This window comes from Strix aluco, chromosome 2 (genome assembly GCF_031877795.1).
Source record: "Strix aluco isolate bStrAlu1 chromosome 2, bStrAlu1.hap1, whole genome shotgun sequence".
NCBI lineage: Eukaryota > Metazoa > Chordata > Aves > Strigiformes > Strigidae > Strix > Strix aluco.
The window spans coordinates 104,026,182-104,046,615 of NC_133932.1; the positions used below are offsets into that span (position 1 = coordinate 104,026,182).

Here is a 20,434-nt window from a genome sequence, read left to right on the forward strand (position 1 = left end):
TTTGATCCACTGCAAAAATAAATAAATTCCTCCATATCAGCTGGTAAGAAGAGATGAACAAATCTGTTAGATACAGATGGCTGATTGTCTAGAACATTGTTTTTCTCATTTTATGTCTTGCAGGAGCAATGACAGCATGTCTGAAAATGTCGAGAAGTTTTGGAGAGATTCAAGAGCAATACTCAGTAGCTATGGCATGTATAAACATCAGGTTAACCTGACTTCAGGACAAGTACTAATATCTTTCTCCTAAGAATAAGGAAACCTCTCTGCTGGTGAATGCCCTGGCTGACACAGCTGGGGCCACAGCTCCCTGTGCTCGAGCATCTCCCCGCGTCACCCCCGCCACCTGCTCCTCTCCTCAGGTCACCCTCTCTCACAGACCCGTGGCCCCAGTCCCATCTGCCCCCGTGGCCACGTTCACAGCTCGCTCAGGGATCGAGCTGAGCCATAACCCAGACAGACGCCAGCCCAACGTGGGTGATGGCGATGGCGGGGAAGGGGCTCATGGTGGCAGCTGAAGCCGCCCTCCTCCGCACGCGAAGCCACTGGCTCACTGCAAGCGTAAACCGACGGGCACAAGGCAGGCTGCTGCCTCTGCGCCCTGCTCTGTACCAACGGCCGCTAGCAGCCGTGGGGCTGGGCAAGGATGACCCAGTCGTCTGCTTTGGTGAGATTCCCTTCTTGCCGCTGGCTCTGATGCTCCATGTACCCTCCACAAACCCAGTGCGGACACCCCCTCCCGAACCACACACGGTTGTGGTTAGCAAACCGAAAACAGCCAGAGAAGACACGACCGCGCTGCCGGGGGTGACGATCAGAGGACAAGGGGCGATACTCCCCACTTGCTGGTAGCGGTGAACTGTTAGAGGGACTCGAGTCGTCTGAAAACCCCAGCCCCGGCCGAGCATCCATGGCGGTCTGCAGGCGATGGCGCTGCCGGGCACGGCGCACCTGCACCGCCCGGCCCCCCGCGGCGGCCAGCGCCGGGCCGGGCCGCGGAGCCGCCTCCCCCTCCCGCCCGCCCCGCCTCAGCCCCCAGCCCGGGCGGGCTATAAGAAGCGGCGGCGGCGGGGCCGGGCCGCCCATGCTGGCGGCGGGAGGCAGGGGCGACAGCGGGGCACCTCCGCCCGCCGCCGCCATGAAGTCGCCTCAGGCTCAGCGGCCGGCGGGTCAAGGTGGGAGCAGGGGGCTGAGGGGGCGCGGCGGGACCCTTTCCCCTTCCCTCCGCCGGGCTGGGGGGCGCGGGGCGCCGGGGGGCGGTGTGGGGGTGTTGGGGGGGCGGCGGGTCTCCCCCCACAGCGCGGGGCTGCGGGGCGGGCAGCGCCCGGCCGGCCCTCACGCCGCCGCCGCCCGGCAGCGCTGGGGGAGGACGGCGGCGGCGGGGACCTGGCGGAGGCGCTGGGCGAGTTCGACGCGGTGCTGGCCGAGTTCTCCTGCCCCGCCGGCCGGCGCCGCTTCCACTACGGCGAGCACCTGGAGCGCATGAAGCGGCGGAGCAGCGCCAGCGTCAGCGACGGCAGCGGCCTCAGCGACTCGGAGAGTGAGTGTCCGCCGGTCGGTCCGGCCGTCCCGGCAGAGCCCTGTCCCCGGGGGGGGGATCAGAAGCGGGCGTTAAACCAGCGCGTCCCCCTCCTTGAGGGAGGCAGGGACGCTTGAGCGAGAAACCCGCCTTGTTGGGGTTTTTTTGTTGTTTGGTTTTTTTTTTTTTTTTTTTTAAACCACCACGTTTTCAGTTACTTTTTGGGTTGGAAGTCACAAGGATGGTGAAGTCTGGCCCCGCTGGTTTTATCCTCCTGGTGTTGAACAGCAGAAGGGAGGGGGGGAGGGGAGGGTGAGAGTTGCTGGAGGGAAGCCACAGCAAGGCTGGCTTCAGAGCAGATAAGGCCAAAAAAACTTGCTTCGGGAGAAGGTCAAGCTGCCAGCCGGCTGCTGGAACACCGAGGCATCCTGGCATCCGAAAAAAAAGATGCATCGTAGGTTAGCAGGGACTGTCCGTTGTATCTCAGTAACCAAAATATCAGTTGAGTGAGAGTGAACGGATGGAAACTCATCCAGGCTTCTGGTTTAGTGCTATTTCGGAGGTGGTAATTTTAATCTAACTTGCCCCCAGGTATGCTAGATATATATGAGCAGTGTATGCAGAGGACAGGACAAGAAGGGTGGGAAGCAGATACTGACTCATGACCTGCTTTGAGCAAGAAAACATAGAATTGGAACTAAATTTTTTCCAGTTAACTTGGAAAAAAGTTTTACCCCTCTTGATTTTTACTAGTCAGGGAGAGAAAATGTCTGTCTTGTTCCAGTGATGCTGGAAACTGCTGTTCTTGGGAATGGTAAGCTCAAGGGCTACTTTGTCAGAAGTAAGCTCTGCTAAAAACTATACCCAGTTTTTTAGTTCCTAACTCTGCAGGGAACCTTATGAAACTTATCTGTTTTTCAGATATTTATAATAAAATTCCTCCTTTAATTTCTTTTGTGCATCTTTTTGAGTTCAGGGACTTACTGCACACTTCTGTTGACTTAGCACTACAACATTAATATGATCTTCCTAGTACTTAGGCTGTGAGAGCATAGCTTCTCCATATTGTCAGAGCCCTTTATTTCATCATCATGGGTAGGATTCATTTCATTGACAGGTAATGTTTTACCTGCTCTGAACCTGGATACCTTGCTTAGCAGTGCCCGTGGGTTTTTTCTGTAGTCAGTGGAGATATGTGGATCAAGATGCTGTTCTGCTGTTTCATAATGTAGTGGATGAATCACTCTTTGTAAGTATCCCTCTCCCTCTGAGGAAGATTTGGAAATGCGTGCCCAATTTAGGCTGGGCACTAGCCTTTCGGATGGCTGAGGGTGTGTAAGGTGAGGTCTGCCTTTACTGAGTCAAGCTGATGAAGTATGTGAGCTGTGTTATAAATCTAAGTCTATTATTAACTGCAGCAGTACAGCCCTAGTGTTACTACTTCTGGTGCAGTCTTCAATATTGTAATATATTAACCTCTCACATACTATTGCCATGAATGAGACAAAATGATAGAGTGAAATAATCTATTGTTGAGAAAACTATAAAAAAACCCCTACCGGTATTAAGAACTTATTCTTGCATGGATGAAGCCATCTGTAGTTGTTTAGCATATCTGCTGTGGTTCAGAAAACTTAAATCTTGAACACTGCTTAAAATTGCTCTATTAGGATTGACAGGAGGGACCTTTGGAGGAAGATGATGGGGCAGAAGGCCTGGTGAGAAACAGCATGTTCATGTAAATGGGCAGACCAGATATTCAGGAATATCTGGAAAATAAAAATCTGTGTCACAAATCTGCACTGATATAGGCTGAAGACATTAATGGGATAGCAGGACAGGCAGGGTTTGATGGCTCTATACAAAGTTCTCAGGGATCTTTTATGAGGAACCTGTCCTTTCAAATCCCATCCTGTCCTGGGGTTCCTCTCTTGGTGATGCGTCATGTGAAAGGTGGCTCTGGAGAAATGAGAATCACTGTCTTCTGGTCACTGGCATATACTGGATCAGGAGTGTGCACTAAGAGTCACCTGTTGGCATCCAGCAGTGTCAAGTGTATGAGGATATGTTTAAGGGAAGGGAAATGGAAAAATAGCCAGCTCTCCTCATTTCTCAGAAAAGGCCCCGTAAAATGCTTCTTCCTAAAGGCATCATTTGGTGCAGACTTCTTATTTTGAAATTATAGTAGGATTGGAAAGGAATTGCAGATTTATGAAGAGCTCTTTTTATAAAACAGTCTCTGATGTAATCCAGTTACACTCCCTACAGCTATTTTAAGGATAGATGCAGGGAGTTTCCTACTTACCCAGGCTCTTTCTGTTCAAACTCAAGTTTTTTCCCCTAGGTTCACCTTTCCTTTGGTCTCTATTGATTAATGCAAGTGTTCTGAATTCATGACCTTGCTATTCCCATGGCAATGTTTAGGTTAAACACCACTGCAGGATCAAGGAGAAACTGGGCTGAAAGAGCAAGTTCTGACAACACGAATCTGTAGCAATGCAAAAGAAATTCCAACAATACTATCTGCAGATAGTTTGAACGATCCTCTTGTTTATGAAGACTCTTTACATCTTTGCAAAATCTTGTTATCCAGTGCCAAGACTATTCCAAGTACACTTTGTCATGTATATACAGAACAGTCCAGACTATCATATTTTAGTGCTATCTCTTCTTGTTCGTTGATTAATCGTCTTAACTGATGTGGTGTGGCTGAAGGTTAAGCATATGTATCTTCCAGCCACTCCTGCACTGATATCTTTTGAGTCTAGGGTGGGACTGTAAGGGGAGGTAACACTTTAAACTGTTGGAACTGTTTTAGGGCCCCTGAACCAGTCTTAAATTCAACTTTATGCAAAGCTAGTAATAGATATCAAGTGGTTGTACTCGAACAATACTGCTTAGTAGGGCAAGGAAACCCTTGGGGTTTCTGCCATGAGTATGAGCCCATTTAATTTAACAGAAATATTTAGAAAATATCTTTATCAATATAGTTAATCCTGCAAGTACTGCTTTTAACCTTAAAATCTCCCCTTGAAGGAACTAGCTCCAAAAGTACTAATTGAAATTCTTATATTATGTATTTCAGGCTCTTAAGAAAAAAGTAAGAATTTGAAGACTCTACTGTGGAAAATGGCCATGATAGTGCTTGGCTCTCCCACATCTTGTCCTGTTATTTAACTGAATGACCTCTGGATGAGGTCTGTCTTGGCCATGGTTAAGTATTGTATGTAACACACTGGACTCTAGACCTTGCAGTAATAGGAAGGCTTGCATGTGCAGATGTTCATGATGATCTTAGTACTTGGCCCACAAGTATTACATTAACCACAACAGCTGATTGGGTCAGTGCTGGAAATCATGATGCAACTGGTGAGCTACTCCAGCAGACATTCTTGAGCTGCTGGACTGTGAGTGCGTACCGATTGTGTTTCAACTTGATGTATTCAACCTAATCAAAGTATAACAGCTTCATGCTTTAGCTTATTAATCACGCCAAGACTTCCAAGTTGAGGAGTACCTTATAAATCTGCTATTTACAGCATATGTTGGTTGTGGTAAAATAGGATCTGTGTTAGAGTGCTGTGCTGGCAAAAGCCACTAGAGTAGATGAACTCTTACAGATATCATTTGCTCCTTGTGTGTTGGAATAAGTTTGCAAAGAAAAGTGCAGGCTTGCCTGTGTAAATTGTATGTCCACTCAGTTCACTGTGCTAGTACAGTATATGGCCATGTCAGGACAGCCTTCCAAGTTTAGGCTTAGGATAATAAACAGAAAGTTGGACTTTATGAGAGGTGGTGAAGGGAAGTGCTTTAACATTTGTGCCAAAGCTGTAACCACCAAAAGGCTAAATGGCAATCTGTTGTTGCGCTCTCAAAAATGTTTCACACTTCTAGCTCCAGATGCGTTTTCTTGAGACAGCTTCCAGCCTCTCTGTTAAAAGCATTGCAAAATAAATGTGTTGATTCAATTCTTGTACTCATACAGCCTGCAGTGTACCTTCATGGTTATTTCTAGGAGTGTGTAAATGCTTTCCGACAAATACCTCCTGGCTTTGAAACACAACAAAAGACCTTGAGTGCATCTAAAACTCTATTATAATTTCAAAATCAAGCAGGTGCAGATTTACTTTGGGGTTGCACAGTACCTGTTAGCACCCAATGCCTGGTGTAGTGGAAGCATTTGTGGTTACATGCCATAGGTGTCTCCATGTGCTTGTGCTAATGCCTCCACTATTTAGAGATGAAGCATGAGCCGCTGTTAATACTGCAGCACTCATCCTGAAAAGCCTGCTTACTTTTGCAGCCTTTTGTAGAGAAGGTACAGAAATGATTGAAGAAAAAATAGTTTCCAAATGACTACATAGACTGGGACTGTTAGCCTAAAGGCGAGATGGCTTGGGTGGGGACAAACTAGTCTTCCAGAAAATCCCAAGTGACATTAGGATAGTGACTGCTACCTCACCCAGTATGAGGAAATCAAATTAAATCAGCATGTTTCAAAGAAATAAGAGGAGCTATTTCTTCTCATGGTGTATTTTTAAACTAAAATATATTGCCTTAAGGTGTCATGGATGTTAAAAGTTTACATACTCAAAATATAGATAAAAATCATGATGGGAGGGACAGGGCCATCGAGGACTGCTGTAGACTGAGATGCTACTGCTGTCTTAGAAAAGATACTGATCTGTGCGTTGCTAGAACTTGGTAGAGTTTATCTTGAAACAGTGTATGGCTGCACCACTCGAACTCTTCTATAGGCATCTGCTATGAGACGCTATGAGAGAATGTGGGGTAGGTGAGCCTTTGGTCTTAGCCACAAATCCCAGTCTTATATGATGAAGAGGAGAACATTTTAAGGAGATAGATTGTTTCTGTGAATTTCTAATGGCCTGTCTCTAACAAGAAGGCAATTCAATATTTATAATGAAAAATGAAGCAACGCTCTTAGGGAGAAAGAGTCTTTTATTAAATCATCTGAGAAATAATGTTTTATTAAGTTACTGATACAGTCAAAAGGAAGAAACCCAGAAGTTTCAGGTGCATAGGCTTCACTCCAGGTATTTCAATTTAATGAGAAATGTGCTTTTTTGTAAGACATCCTGTTCTTACCTCTCCAGCATACCTGTTTCACTAACATTTTAGAAGGGAAGCATTAGTAAAGGAGTTGGAAACACTCCCTCACACATAGTAAGTGTGGTGGGGGTGTGGGAAGGTAAGCTTTTCATATAATGAGAAGGCATGCTTGTACATCTGAATTTCAGGCTTCCTAGATAACTTCCTTGTAACTATTGTGATTTGAAATATTTTAAATCATGAAGCCTAGACATGTAGATAGTGAAAAGGTGTGATTTTTGTGTCACTGTTGGAACAGATGTTTGTTAGCTAGGCAAAAACCACAAAAAATAAAGAATGCAGCCAAGTGTGATTATGATAAAAATAAACACTATCCTTGAGGGCTGCAACGTACATATTGTGAAACAAACTCTTTGCATCGTGAATATTTCTCAGTTCTACTGTTGGCATTAGAAATTCCTGATTTTATCTTTTTCATTATTTTAGCAAGTAGTCTATGTTCTGACTAGGAAGGAATTGTGCAGTCTGTTCATTAAATGCTGAACTATTGTTTTACAATAAATTGATGGTTTGTAGCAACTTAAGTGGAATTTTAAATCTCCTCTATGAAGACTTTAGGGATGTGGTTTATTTTTTTTTTCTCTAAAACTTTCCCCACTGATAACTGCAGTAAATACTGACTGCAGTGCTCTTTAAAATTGTATACTGAGCTACGGTACTAGAAAGACCATAATATTGAAGAAGTCAGACAGCTGAACTTTTCTGTTGTCTGTTTTAAAATGAAAAGTTTGAGGTTTTCCTCCTTCAGTTAATTCCTGCCCAGAACCTTTCAATTGCTCATTTCTTGGGGACATTCTATATTTACATGGTATTGCCATGGTTTTTCTTTGTGGTTTAACCATATACTGGAACAGCAAAGTTCAATACTAACTACAGATTACTTTGCCAAAGTAAAATACACCCATATTTATTCCAACCCCCTAATTTTGCAGCTGTTGACTTAGTTTAACTCATGTAAGTCAACTCAGTAGCTTAAATCTCAGAATTTTTAAGGTCTTTTTTTTTTTTTTTTTAAGGAGGCAGTATCATAGAGTGTGTTTTAAAACAGCCAAAGGGGCATAGTTCATGTATGTGGGCAGGCAGTAGAATCAAAATACAAGGTGAAAAATAAGTAACGAATGATAGATAAACTTGCATCACAGTGGGAGGGAAGGGTCTGGATGAGGAAGAGCAGCAGCAGTGAGAGATCCTTGCCATCAGCCTCTGGGTATTGGGTTGCAGGGGATGTTGTATTTGTGTGGCAGTGGAATTCTTCCAAGGGCCATTATTAGAGGTGAATGAGCAAATCTTGGCTGTGGCAGCTGGTAGAGAGCAAGGAATGAAGTGTCCTTTTCCCAGAGCTTTCTGCCCTACAGCCACACTTTGCCAAAAGGGATGTTTTTGTGTGATGGTTATCCTAAGTATTTTTTTTAATAGTACATTGTTTTCTGCAGTTATAATCACCTTGATGGTGGAGTCAATACATTCCTTATTCCATCACTAGAATTTCTGCTCATTGGTGTCATATGTAAGCCACAGCCAGTAGCCAAAGTATGTTTTTGCTTTTTGAGACAGATCAGTGTTGATATTTTTCCTGAAACTATTAGTATTACAACGCATCAGAAGATAACACTGTTTTGTGAAAACATTTCACCTTTTGAAACTGGGAGAAAAACTTTCAGGTATTTAAAGCAACAGTCCTGTCTTATTTTCTCTTTGCCCAGTTGTAAATATTTCCCAGCATGCGAAGGCTTGTGAAAGCCAGCACGAAATAATGTTTTCTGGTTTTAGTACATTGCAAGGTGAGCGGTCAGTGCTTTCAACTGCTTATAGAAGGAGTATGGAGAGAAAACCACAAAAAGAATCAAAGGTGACTGCTAGCTTGGATGTGTACATAAATATCAATAAAAATAATTGTGTGAATAGTTTGAGGCCAGTTTAAATGGCTTATTAAAACTTTTGTAAGTTGAGTTGCCCTCACAAGCATTCACGTAAAGAACATTTTATTCTAGCTATATATAAGAGTAACTGGAGCTTTGGATTTGGTGTATGAGAAGGATTGGTTTGTAATATGAAATCCCAGCGTTGCTACATTTGGTGTCTGGGTACTAGTAGCATATATACTCCACATTAAAAGTACACTCAGTTTTGTAGCTGGTGTTCTCTGGATTATTTTTTTATTAATTCAATGAGCTCTAAAACCTTTAAAATATTAAATCATCTGGAAGTTCTTGTTCTGCTCTTTTCAAATACATTGCCTGGAAATGTTTTATCATTGGTCTGTTCTGTTGGTGTTTCAGTGAGTCTTTGCTACAGGACTGTTTGTGTGAGGTGTTAACGAGTTATTTGGCTTTTTTTGTGATGGTAGGGGTTTTGTCCTGAACAGCTAGAATTTTCCATTCTAAGTTTCTTGGTCAGTAGAGTTTACGTCTTGCCTAAAAGAAAGGTGGTTTTAGTAGAAAGTTGGTCTGTAAGCTGATGTCAGGAGGAAATTTGTCATACCTTTAATTGTTAACTTTCAGTCCGTTAATGTACAGGATTCTTATTGTATAGTACAACACTGGTGACATGCATCATTGCAGAGCAGTGTCAGATTTCCCCCTCCTTAGGTTGTTATGTTTTTAGGAGCTACTTTTAAAACAGCTTATTTTTCTATCTAAAATCATCTCAGTTCTGCATTGCATTCATCAAATTTTTCTTACATCTGAAGTTTCAAGTAGATTGGTTTTAATCTGCTTAGGTTTAGAGAGAAGAACAGGCACTTAAGAGTGAAGATAAAGAAATTACGGTAAAAAGCTATCATGAAGAAGCATACCCCTCTTTCTAAACAAGAAAGACCAACTGATTTGAGCAAGCATTAGTCCCAGGTAACAGATGTCAGTCACATCATTGTCCACATTTGCACAGTGCTGCGGGTAGCATCTGCGTTTGCTGGAACAGGATCTGAGCTGATTGCAGAGCAAACTGTGAAAGGAGGTACAGGACTGGTGGGCCAGCATGCATGCAAAAGAAGAAAATATTCCAGGTTGAAGTTTCTCACAGAAGCCTCTTCAGCATGTATTACAACAGAGATAGGCTTGGAAGCTAGCACAGAAGAAACAAATAGACAGTCAGCCTGTGGCTGAGGAAATGTCTGCCAGGCTTAGTAGATGCAATCATCTGGTCTGATTTGTCACTGTACCTGTATATTCCTGTGGAAGGTGGTTTTATGCTGGTAAGGACAGCAGGCTATAGGAAGTGGGGTGTGCATGCTTTTCTTCCCAAAGATGGGGGAATTTACGGTACAGGAGCAGTCTGCTGCAGGATGGTCTCTACGTTTGATATCTGCAAACATGGCAGTGTTCAATGGAGGTGCAGATCTTGGCAAGGTGAGCAGTGGACCTGCCCCCTTTTGCTAATTCAGCAAGACACCCTTAATTTAACTAAGGCAGTCATCTCCTAGCATAGCAAATGGGACAGGAGTCCAAGGAAGCGTGACAATTCTGACTTGTCCGGCCTTAATTCTGCAGTGTGACCACCTCCTAGGCTGGGGCTCCAAGGACAAATGCTACGTGTGCTGCAGGGAGGCAAAATTGCTGGCTTCAGTGGCAAGCAGTGGTAGTCACCACCCCATATAATGAGACATACATATATTTCCTAGGAAATGTTCCAGATACATGAGACCATTGACATGTTCACATTACAATGGTTTCTTTTTGTAGAAGTAGAGTTTTCAGGTCGCTGGCTCAAAACTGCAGGAACCAGCAGTTCTAGTGTCTCTGACACAATGACAATTCCTCCTTCCAGTGGAGCCATGACTGATACTTTGTGTGCACTGTGCATCATGGAACTCTTTTTATGAAAAGAGACAAGATAAAGATCATTTTTTGATACTTTTGAAATTTAAGGCCTTGTCTAAAATCCAACATCAGAATGGCGTGGGAACCTTTCTCGTTGCTTTCTAGGGCATATAAAGCTTTCTTTGAAAGACGGCCTAAAATAAGATTGCAGAAAATCTTGCATACAGATGTACTGCTTCATGAACTCCAGAGAGTTACAGAATAAAAGAAAATTAAAAGATGCCATACCATTTATCTAGACAGCAAGACCTAAAGCAGCAGAGTAATGTACGGAGAAATGGGTGAGTTTACTTCAGGGATGAGGACAACGCTGAATATATTCTCTGTTCTGGGGGACTGTCCTTGTCATGGAGCTTTTTATTCAGCTTTTTTAATAGCTTTTAAAAAATTCAGTTAACCACAATTTCCCAGAATATTGTGAATTAGGCAGGTTATACCATGCCTAATTTAGTGGATGTGGGACAATTGCCATTCCTGTAATATTTTCCAAATGATGCTGACTGTAGGGAAAGCTGATGCTTTCCTTACCGGAGGTGAGGACTGGACTTAGGACTGCTTGCTTTTTAACAGTAGGTGTGGGAACAACAGCCTTCACACAGTAGATGATTTATTTATCCCCATCTGGTTTTGAAGTCTGCAAATTTGAGTTCTACAGACTTTGAAGCACATACAGGAAAGGCTCCATTTCTGTTTTTAATTTTATTGCAAAATTGCAGGAGTTAGTTTTACTTTATAATGTAACTTTTTTACAGGTGCGGATTCACTCTACAGAAATAGTTTCAGCCTCAGTGATGAGAAGCTTAACTCTCCAACTGCATCTACTCCAAGCTTGCCATCTCCATCAGTAACTCCATGTAAAGGTATGCTTAAGTTTAACTGTTAGCATTTATTCCTAATTCTCGACTATATAGGCTTTTTTTCTGAGAGCCAGGATCCACATGCATGCATTGACTCTCTTTTTTAAAATGACAACAAAACTAAGGATTACTGTTGAGCACGCTACAGATTCAAATATCTTGTCTTGATTATAAACAGCAATAGCACACTGTATCTACACTCCTTTTCAGGTGACCTGGCAACTCTGTTGGTTTTGAAACACCAAGCTAAAGAAAGTTACAGGTTTTTGGTTGATAAGGAATCATGGTACTATGTAAAGAATACTTCACTTAATTCTTAACTTGTGTTACTGAAGCAACTAAGTAGCTTAAGTGTCCCATCTATATACGGAAATACATAGCCTGAATGCAGGGGTGCAGTAGGTGACTCCTCTGAAGATATATGCTGCCATTCAAGCTAACACAATTATTCAGATCCATATAGACTTTGCACTGCTGATACTATCCATGTATTAGTAGTAATCCCTTCCTCCTTTGTGGCTATGCTGTTTCAGAGTGGCTTCTGTCTTGAGCTGATCTAACTCCCCAGGAGCTTGTTTCATTCAGGTTAACTTAGATTAACTCTGGAGTAAACGTATCAAGAAATGAACAGTCATACTTACGTACTACACATGCTTTCATTTCAACTAGTCTTCTCAGATGCATGCTGAAGAGCTTTTCATGCTTTCATATCTTTTCCACGGTGACCAGTCACAAAAAAAGTTAAATGCTTTCTTTCTAATGAGCATTGTACTAGGGAGAAATAATGCATAATAGTTAACAAGAAGTAGCAAAAAGGAGTTCAGTTAAACTGGCAGGAAATACTTACCAAGGAATTACACTAAAGGTCAAGATGCTCTTCCTGATGAGAAGACAGAAAGACAGAAATTGAGTTGGAACCGGATTGGAATAGACCACAGAAATAAGATAAGGAAGCCACTTGCAGTGAAACTAGATTGAATGGAACCAGTGGTGTTCTCAGGAGTGGAAATTTAGGTGGATGTTTGGATCCAAATTTGTAGTGTATGAACCAAGATCAAAGCATCTGACATCACAGCAAACCAGTGGTACTGACATGATTGAAGGGGCTTAGATTTGGGTAGGACTGAGAGCTAACTGGGTGGGGCTTGATTAGGGCCATGAATACAATATCTAGGTGCAGTAAGGAAGACTCCCACAGTAGCAAGGACAGGGATTAGTTGACATACAGCTTTTGTCTCCACTTCAACCTCTGCTTTTTAAGGAAACTAAACAGGATTGCTTTGCTTCTGTCAAATGGGAAACTATAAAAACTAGATTTTTAATTCAGTCTCCCCTGTTTTCTAAGAATGCATTTGGACGTTGCAGCAACCCTGTTGAACTTCCCTGAAAATAATCCACAGCGTGTTTGATACTGCTGAAAATGATTTGGGGGATCGTATGGGTCCAGTGTTTCTTTTGGCCAGAGAAATCTTAACATGTCTAAGCAATATTGACTCTTATTTTGCAGCAAAGCTTGGAGACACGAAAGAACTGGAAGACTTCATTGCTGATCTTGACAGAACACTAGCCAGTAAGTAGATTTTCTTTTCTTTTTTTTTTTTAGTAGGCTGCATCTCACTTGGTACTGTTAAAGAGTGATGAAAACCAATATATGGGGGGAGAAGGAAGGGTAGTGATAGTTTTATGTAACATGGCTTCATTTTAGTTTGCTAGTCCTGTGAATCATTATATGGATAAGAAGGTAAAACAGACTAAATTCTGGTCTTTGCCTGAATGTTCAAGGCATCAAGTTTAGCTTGTGTGACAAAGGCTGTACTCCAGTGAACCCTGGTCCCTACCTCTGAGGCAGCTGCAATTCACCCCTCCTTGACAGTGTAAAGTAAGATCAAGTAAATGTTACTTTCTTAAATACTCAAAACTCAGCGAAAAAGTGGGGTTTTGTTTCTTCATTATAAAGCTAGGTAACTTGAGGAATAACCATAGGTGAGGGAAATCTTTTTATTCTAGACTTTGCTTTATGAAGGAATTTAGGAGCAGATACCTGTATCTGTTGACTTACATTAAATGTCAAAATCCTGTTTGTGCTTGTCTTTACCAGGAATGGAATTTAGACCACTTTTCCTGTCACTATCTAGAAACTGTATTTTCCAGTTACAGTACTAGATTCTTCATTATGATTTTTGAAGGAACAGAAAAAAAACCAACCCAAAAACCAAAAAAATGCCCTCCTATTCCCAACCATGTACTCTGCCTATTCTTCTGCTTCTTCCTGTGCTGTTACGGACATGATGCTGTGGGGTTTTGTTTTTTTTTTTTTTGTATGAAACCAGACTGTAGAGTCCAAAACTTGTAGGACTAGACCTAAATAACAGCATGAACACCCCACCCCCCAATAAACTATGAACTGAGAGTTTCTTGTATTCATTAGGTAATTTCCCTTCCCTGTAATTCTTGAAGCCTTGGCCATCTGCCTTGGACTTAACTCAAGACAGCTGCCCTTGTGAGATTCCTACTTCCCGGTTGTCTTACTTGTATCTTAATCCTGGTTTCGCTTCTCTTACTTAAAATATATTTCTAGTTTCCTGACTTCTGTCATGGATGTATGCTTGAGCTAACTCCATCTTTACCACTGAAACCTAATTGACTGCTCTTCTGAAAAACTGAGTTTTTGCAGATTTGTGTAGAACAAGAAGACCCCAAACCAGGAAATATTTACATTGCTGTATCTTGCAAAGCCATGTTGCAGCTAACTCTTAAGGGGCTGCCTGCAGTATATAGGTTTCATTGTCCCCTTGCAAGGCACATTGAAGGTGAGGACAGGGATTGCCACCTGCTGTAGTGGGTTTGGGGTTTGCCTTTTTTTGTTTTTTATCCCAACTAAGCAAATCTCTAGCGATTTCAGCAGTCTCTTGTCTTACAGTGATTACGCTATCTTTATCATACATGGAAATTCTGAGGAAAAAGTCCAACTTCCATCTGGTATTTTAACATCACATTTTTGAGGAGTTGTATTTATATGCTTGAGATTACATGGAACTCTGTACAGATGCCTTTTCAAGCCTAATGCACTCATAGAACAGTAATTGCCTTAAATTTTTCACACTAACCTTTTGGCTCTCATGTTAATTAAAAAAAGGCATAATTTTGGCCTGTCAGACAGTCTAGTAAGCTAGGCATAGATAGTGTGTATGGTATGTCAACAACATGGAATCTTATTTAATATAGAACTTAATGACCTTTCTTGTTTTGTATTTCCAGGTATGTGAAATGAATCTTTGGCATTGTGCTCGCCTATGAATGTCCCCTGAGGGATAAGTGACATCAGTCACTGAGAACTGCTGCCCTTATCTGATAACTTTGCTACCCAAGATATTCACCTTCTGAACATGACCTTTGTAAACTCCCAACTATTAACTGGCAACATCAGTTTTGTTACTTTGCAGCAGATGAAATAAGATAAATTGTTACAGCTGTATTTTGCTTTAAAATATAGCTTGAGTTTTAATTTAAAGTTGCTTTTATGAAAATATATTTGTAATTTTATATAGTTGAGAACTTTTAATGCTTTTTCCATTATAATATATTTTTGTATGCAAATAAACCCTGAACTGGAATCCAGATGTCTGAAAGCTTCATATGAACATGCGAACTCTGAAACATAAGTGCAAATTAAGCTCTTACTAAAAACATCAAGCTTTAAAATATCTGATAAGGGTGTATTTCCTGTTAGGCAAAATGTGTTATGCTGGCTTCATTTTCTTTTCACATTGCTTAAATAAGAGAATTTTGTACTATGTAAAATGAACACAATCAGGAAAATAATAAAATGGGTCAAACTGTTACTTCAGATTTGCTTTAATGAAATAACACTGAATTAGTACAGATTTGAACAATAACACCTATTTCAAACCCTGTGTAAAAGCTAGCTTTAAAACTGCATTCCATTCTAGGTGAAGTACTAATTGGGGGGTCAGACATTCAGGCCCACGGGTTTAAAGGTATGGGGATCCTGTAGCAGCAAGACAATACTTAAGTGTCTGGATGTTTCTGATACCAGACCCTTGGGTCCAAAACAGTCTACCACTCTAAAAAGACTTCCTGGCCATCAGTGTTACGCTGAAAGAATGGAAGGTGAACCTGATTCTTTCCATATGCAGTAGGTGCTGGAGATGTCATTATGTGAGCTCTCCTCCAGCTGCTGCAGGCATTACACTTGGCTCTGCTGTCTGAGCTGCTCATGTGATTGCTCTCTAATCTGTTCAGACCAAGTGAGCTGGTCTTGTTTGAACTCCAGGTCTTATTTTGACCAAAGCAGGCTTGTGAGCAGTTGCATGAGTTGTTGAGATGTTGTGCCCTCTTGGAGTGTGTCTGTGTCTGGAGAAGGATGTGTAGCTGTGCCACAGGCACAGACCAGCCAGTTGCTTTGGGACCTTAATGAATGGATTTGGACCTGCCTTCTGCAGCTAGGGGCAAGTCTGCTGTGTATTTGCTAAGGGGAACACCACGAGGATGATGCAAATCCATCTCCCTGCTTTAGAGATCCTAAAAATTGACCAAAACATTTGGGTCTTATTAAAAGACATACGATTTTTCCAGTTTTATTGATTGGTAAGGAGATGAAATTCTGAACTGGGCACATTTTAATCAGTCTGAAACAACCTTGAGGTGGATGTCTGGTTTTTTTCCTTCTTTCAGGCAGAAAGGTAATGTAAGATGGTGGAGTATTTTACTGAAGAGAAAAAAGAAAAACCTTCAGTGTTTCCTACTGCAGATTCAGTTGGTAAATTGTCCCTTAGAATAGAAATGGAGTGAACTGACTTAGGAGGGTGAAGTTTCATGATGCTGTAGGTTAACTACAAAATCTATGAAGGAAGGTGGGACGGTTCAAGCTTGGGACAGTGATGTGCTTCCACATGCTCTGGGACTTTCTCAGAGGCTCCTGCATAGCAGGAAGCCGGTTTTGAGCAGCAAGGTAGGCTTGCTCTGGCAAAGCCAGAGCACTATGGAAATTCACTGCTGCTACACTATAAACACATAGGAGCAAATCCTCCTTTTGGCTGCCCCTGTGTAACTGAGAGTGGAGCCTGGCCCTTCTCCCTGGTCCAAGATGCAAGGGGATGTGGTGCTGTGCAAAGCCAGTGAGGGGGATTCCCTTGGCTGGTGTAGGACCTGCTGTTACATGGAGAGAGAGAGAGGCAATGCGTCTTTCAGCAGGAGCTGAGGGAAGGGGAACCAGGACAGCAGAGACAAGCTCGTGCTTTTCTTTTAAGAAACTTCATTAACATAAGGCATGTTTTTTAAAGCTGCTTGAATAGCAGCAGCAGTTTTGGCTGTTTTTCTACATTTTAATGCTCTTTGGTAGGGTGAATGATGGATATTACCATCCCGAAGGTAGAATACATTAACTAAGTGTGTGTTAAATAAGCCATGAATTTCAGAGGAGGCCACCTCAAGTGATCACAAGGTGGGGGGAGACAGCTCTTTGCTCCTCCATTCCTCAGATTGGATTGTTTGAGGCATCGGGCATGAGTTTTCCACATTCCCTCTGCATGTTCAGTTGTCGCTCGATCCTGTTGAACACTGGGTCTATAATCAGTATTTAAAGTTGGACGTCTCCCTTTATAGTGTGAAATTACCAAATTAGTACAGTACTTTGGAACAGCAATACTTTGTCCTTACAGACACCCAATTTTGAAGATTTTTCCAGTATAAGCAAAGGTTTAAAGCAAGGCGTGTTCCTCATTTTGTGTAATGTCAGTTGGGGATGGAGTTGGGGATTAAGTCACCATCTGTTCAGGTTTTTTAATCTTATTTATGCATGAACAGGTGGAGACTTCTGCTTGGTTATACAGCAGTTCTGGAGATCATTGGCTGCAAAATCTGGGAGTGTCTTCTGTGGAGCTGTTGATCTGAATTCCCTCCAGTTTGTTATGCTCAGTTTTGAATGTCTTGTGTCAGAAGGAAGGCACTAGTGTAGATGTCATTTCACTGAAGTATGCTTATGACTTAAGTTCATCATCTAATTACATATGGCACTGAAAAATGCATTGCTGAAAAAATTCCTGTGATACTCCATCCCCAATGAGCTCTGCTGGAGGCTGCACTGTCCTTATGGACCAGCCTGACTTTTTAATCCTTGTTTTGACCTCCTTCTCATGCTGTGATGCTGAATTTGGATTCAGAAGAGTCTCAGCCCATGTCAACACCATGCATCCAGAAATGGAAACAAGAAGCTTAGACTAAGCAGATGTTTTGCTGCAGCTTAACATGCGCAAGGTGAGGTGCAACAATTATTTGCAAGTGTGCTCTTTACCTACTGCAAATTCAAGGTTAAATGGATTAGTTTAAATCTCCATCACTGAGGCTTGAGCTAATGTGTCTTATCTTGGGTTTGCTACTGACTATGTGTGTCCTCAGTGCCATCACCCAGGCTCGGCTGATATGTGGTAACTCATTAAGCTTGGTAGCATGCTCTTTTTTCTGAGCCCTTAATAAGGGAGAGAGAAGAGCCAAAGGAGGAATTTTACAGTTTTTTTCCTGGCTGCATGTGTGTCTGTAGCCACTATTGATGCACTGATGGCCAGGTGAGTTTTTGAGAGGGAGGAAAACAGTTGCATTGCCAGTGATGGAGCTTGCTTATAGGGAAGGGCTCAGTCCCTGCCGGCTCCCTACAGCCTGTTGTCCTGGTGCCTTCCCCCTTCCTTTGTTACCGATATTTACTTTGCAGTACATGCTGGGCGTGGAACTGATTTTCAGCAGGGCTGCCTAGTGCAAAGGATCAGAGAGGGGAGGAGAAACCATGTTTAGAGCTTCACAGATTCATTTAAGCCTTGGTTTCAGTAGTGGATTCTTGCAAACAGAAAACCCACACAGAGCGCTTCTGCCTGTTGGAAAATATTTGTATCTGAAAACACAGATTTTTTTTAGTTCATATCATTAATTGTTGCTTTTAGATCATTGTTCAGCTGCTTCACACCCCGCATGAAGTGAAAAGAATTCACCAGTGGGAAAGGTCCACCCAGTGTGGGTCTCTATAGGGGAACTTGGATGGAGTTCATCTCAGATGGTTCTCAGCTCGCATGGACCTGGTTGACCATCTGAGAGGTGTTTGCACCACACTGGAGCCCATCTTATGTGAGATTTCATTTATCTGAAGGTGCCTAAATGTGCTAGACATGACATCTGCTAGACTGTTGCAGAGAAACTTCCAACGTTGTGATGTCTGGAGGCAAAGCGAGTATCATAAACCCCGTTTGACGGCAGCAGGTCTTGAACTAAATCCAGCTCTGCATACTAACAGCGCGAACTCCATATTCTCAATGGGGAAAACGCCTGTTTTCTATGTTACTTTCTACATTACTGACTTCATTGCAGCCTGGCTAACAGCTCTAGCTGTTTAAATAACGATAATGTAAGATGATTCTGGCTGCTATAGCTCATCAGCTTAGAGTTGTAAACAGATCTTTTCAAGGTCCTTTTCTTACAGATTTGAAGCTATCAGTGAAATGCTGTGGATTGGCTTGTGGGATTAAAACAGGCCAGTCAATACAAAGGGACTTTAATGCTTTTGCTCACATCTATGTTTTGGAAACTAAAATATTCACCAGTTCAGCTTTTAAAAACTACAGACTAGAGGCCTCCACCTCCATTCTCCCAAGACGTCAGTGCTCACTGGCTTCTCTGGGAGGCTTGGGAATGCTTAAATGGGCTTCAAGCTCGAAGTGAGCATTGCCTTCTCCATAGCGCATGGCTGTAATACTGACCACCATCCTTTGGTTCTGTTTATAATGTATTTCAGATCAGTATTTATAATTGAGAACATTGCCCTTGTCTCAAAAAACAAATCATGGTATTTTGGTATATAAGCGGTCTTCACATTTACAAAAAAAAAATCTTGCTAGTGTATCAGATCAGGTCAGGACCAATCCCACCTGACTTAGACACTTCTGTAAAACACTGAAGTTAGGATGTTGCCCTTGGCTCCTTCAATAGCCATTACAAGGAGGGGAGGGAGGCTGAAGTATCCCCTAATGACGTTCCTTTGCTACAGTGAATATTGTAAAAGACTACAGATAAGCAGACTTTTCACCTGGGCTTCTTAATCAACTGCCTAAAGAAAAGTGCGTGTGTGTGTCAAAATAAACCCACCTACGACTGGCCTTGTAACAGTTTGTGGGGCTGGAAGAGCAGAAGCAAAACTACCCAACTGGCTGGGGTAGCCTGATTTTGGGGCTTTGTATCACATTGTGCAAGTGCAGCAGCTTCTTTCAGCCCTGTGACTTGGGGCATCTGTTGCCCTTGCTCTGCTGGGCAAGGTAACACCGCTGGGCCGTGTGGGTAAGTGCTGGGACCATGGCCTGGGCACCAAACCCACATGAGATGCTGTGCTGGAGGAGAAACTTACTCCTCATCCTCACCACTGCCACCGCACTGTCTGCCCAGTCCAGCTGTGTCAGGCAGGGTGGGAAGCTCCAGTCAACTCATTTGACAGGACCAAGGAAATAACAGGGAGTCTCAGGTTGGTGCTTGGGTGTCACAGTGCTGATCTCCAGGTGTTTTCCCTTTGGCTTTATGCACCCTCAGAGCATGCTCACTCTCTCCTTGTGCCACTCCCCGCCAGTGCTCTGTGTTAGCAGCCCAGCCTTGCCTCCCCACCTCTGGCTCAAAGTCAGGCCAACTGTGCTGGTGTAGCAGGATGTCTGGAGGATTTGGGGTTTTTTTCAAACCCCCCCCCCCTATTCTAGGACGATGCTAGTGACTATCTCAGCTGCAGATAATTTCTAGGTTAATTACCCATAATGAATGGCTTAATGGCTGAGGACTGAATGGATGCCACTGAAGTCCATCGCAAAATTTTCAGGTGGGCTGGGATTTAACTGTGTCAGTATGTAGCTGGGCTGGTGGCTCCATCAGTGCTCCAGAAAGTCTTACAAATTGTGAGGAGGATCAGCTTTCTCATGCAGTGCAAATTGAAGTTTCTGGACAGTATTTAAAACATCTCAAGAGACCTTTAGCTTAATATCTAGGTTAAACTTCAGTGGGTGATTGTGTTGTCCCGCTTTTTCTCCATCTCTCTGAGAAGGAGAGTGATTTGTGATGGTGGA

At 42.7% G+C, this 20,434-nt stretch overlaps 1 protein-coding gene across 1 annotated transcript; it reads left to right on the plus strand.

The window, feature by feature from the left end:
* The first annotated feature begins 1,036 nt into the window (after positions 1-1,036).
* RGCC (regulator of cell cycle) lies at positions 1,037-15,172 on the plus strand. The gene is made up of 5 exons (XM_074816949.1): positions 1,037-1,178; positions 1,361-1,543; positions 11,226-11,333; positions 12,838-12,900; positions 14,589-15,172. The coding sequence occupies exons 1-5, from the start codon at positions 1,088-1,090 to the stop codon at positions 14,594-14,596; spliced, it is 453 nt and encodes a 150-aa protein (XP_074673050.1). The 5' UTR covers positions 1,037-1,087; the 3' UTR covers positions 14,597-15,172.
* The last annotated feature ends 5,262 nt before the right edge of the window (positions 15,173-20,434 follow it).

Coding starts and splice junctions, on each gene's coding strand:
- RGCC (XM_074816949.1), top strand. CDS start 1,088: ATGCTGGCGGCGGGAGGCAGGGGCGACAGCGGGGCACCTCCGCCCGCC. Junction 1,544..11,225: donor CGGCCTCAGCGACTCGGAGA/GTGAGTGTCCGC, acceptor ACTTTTTTACAG/GTGCGGATTCACTCTACAGA. Junction 11,334..12,837: donor ATCAGTAACTCCATGTAAAG/GTATGCTTAAGT, acceptor CTTATTTTGCAG/CAAAGCTTGGAGACACGAAA.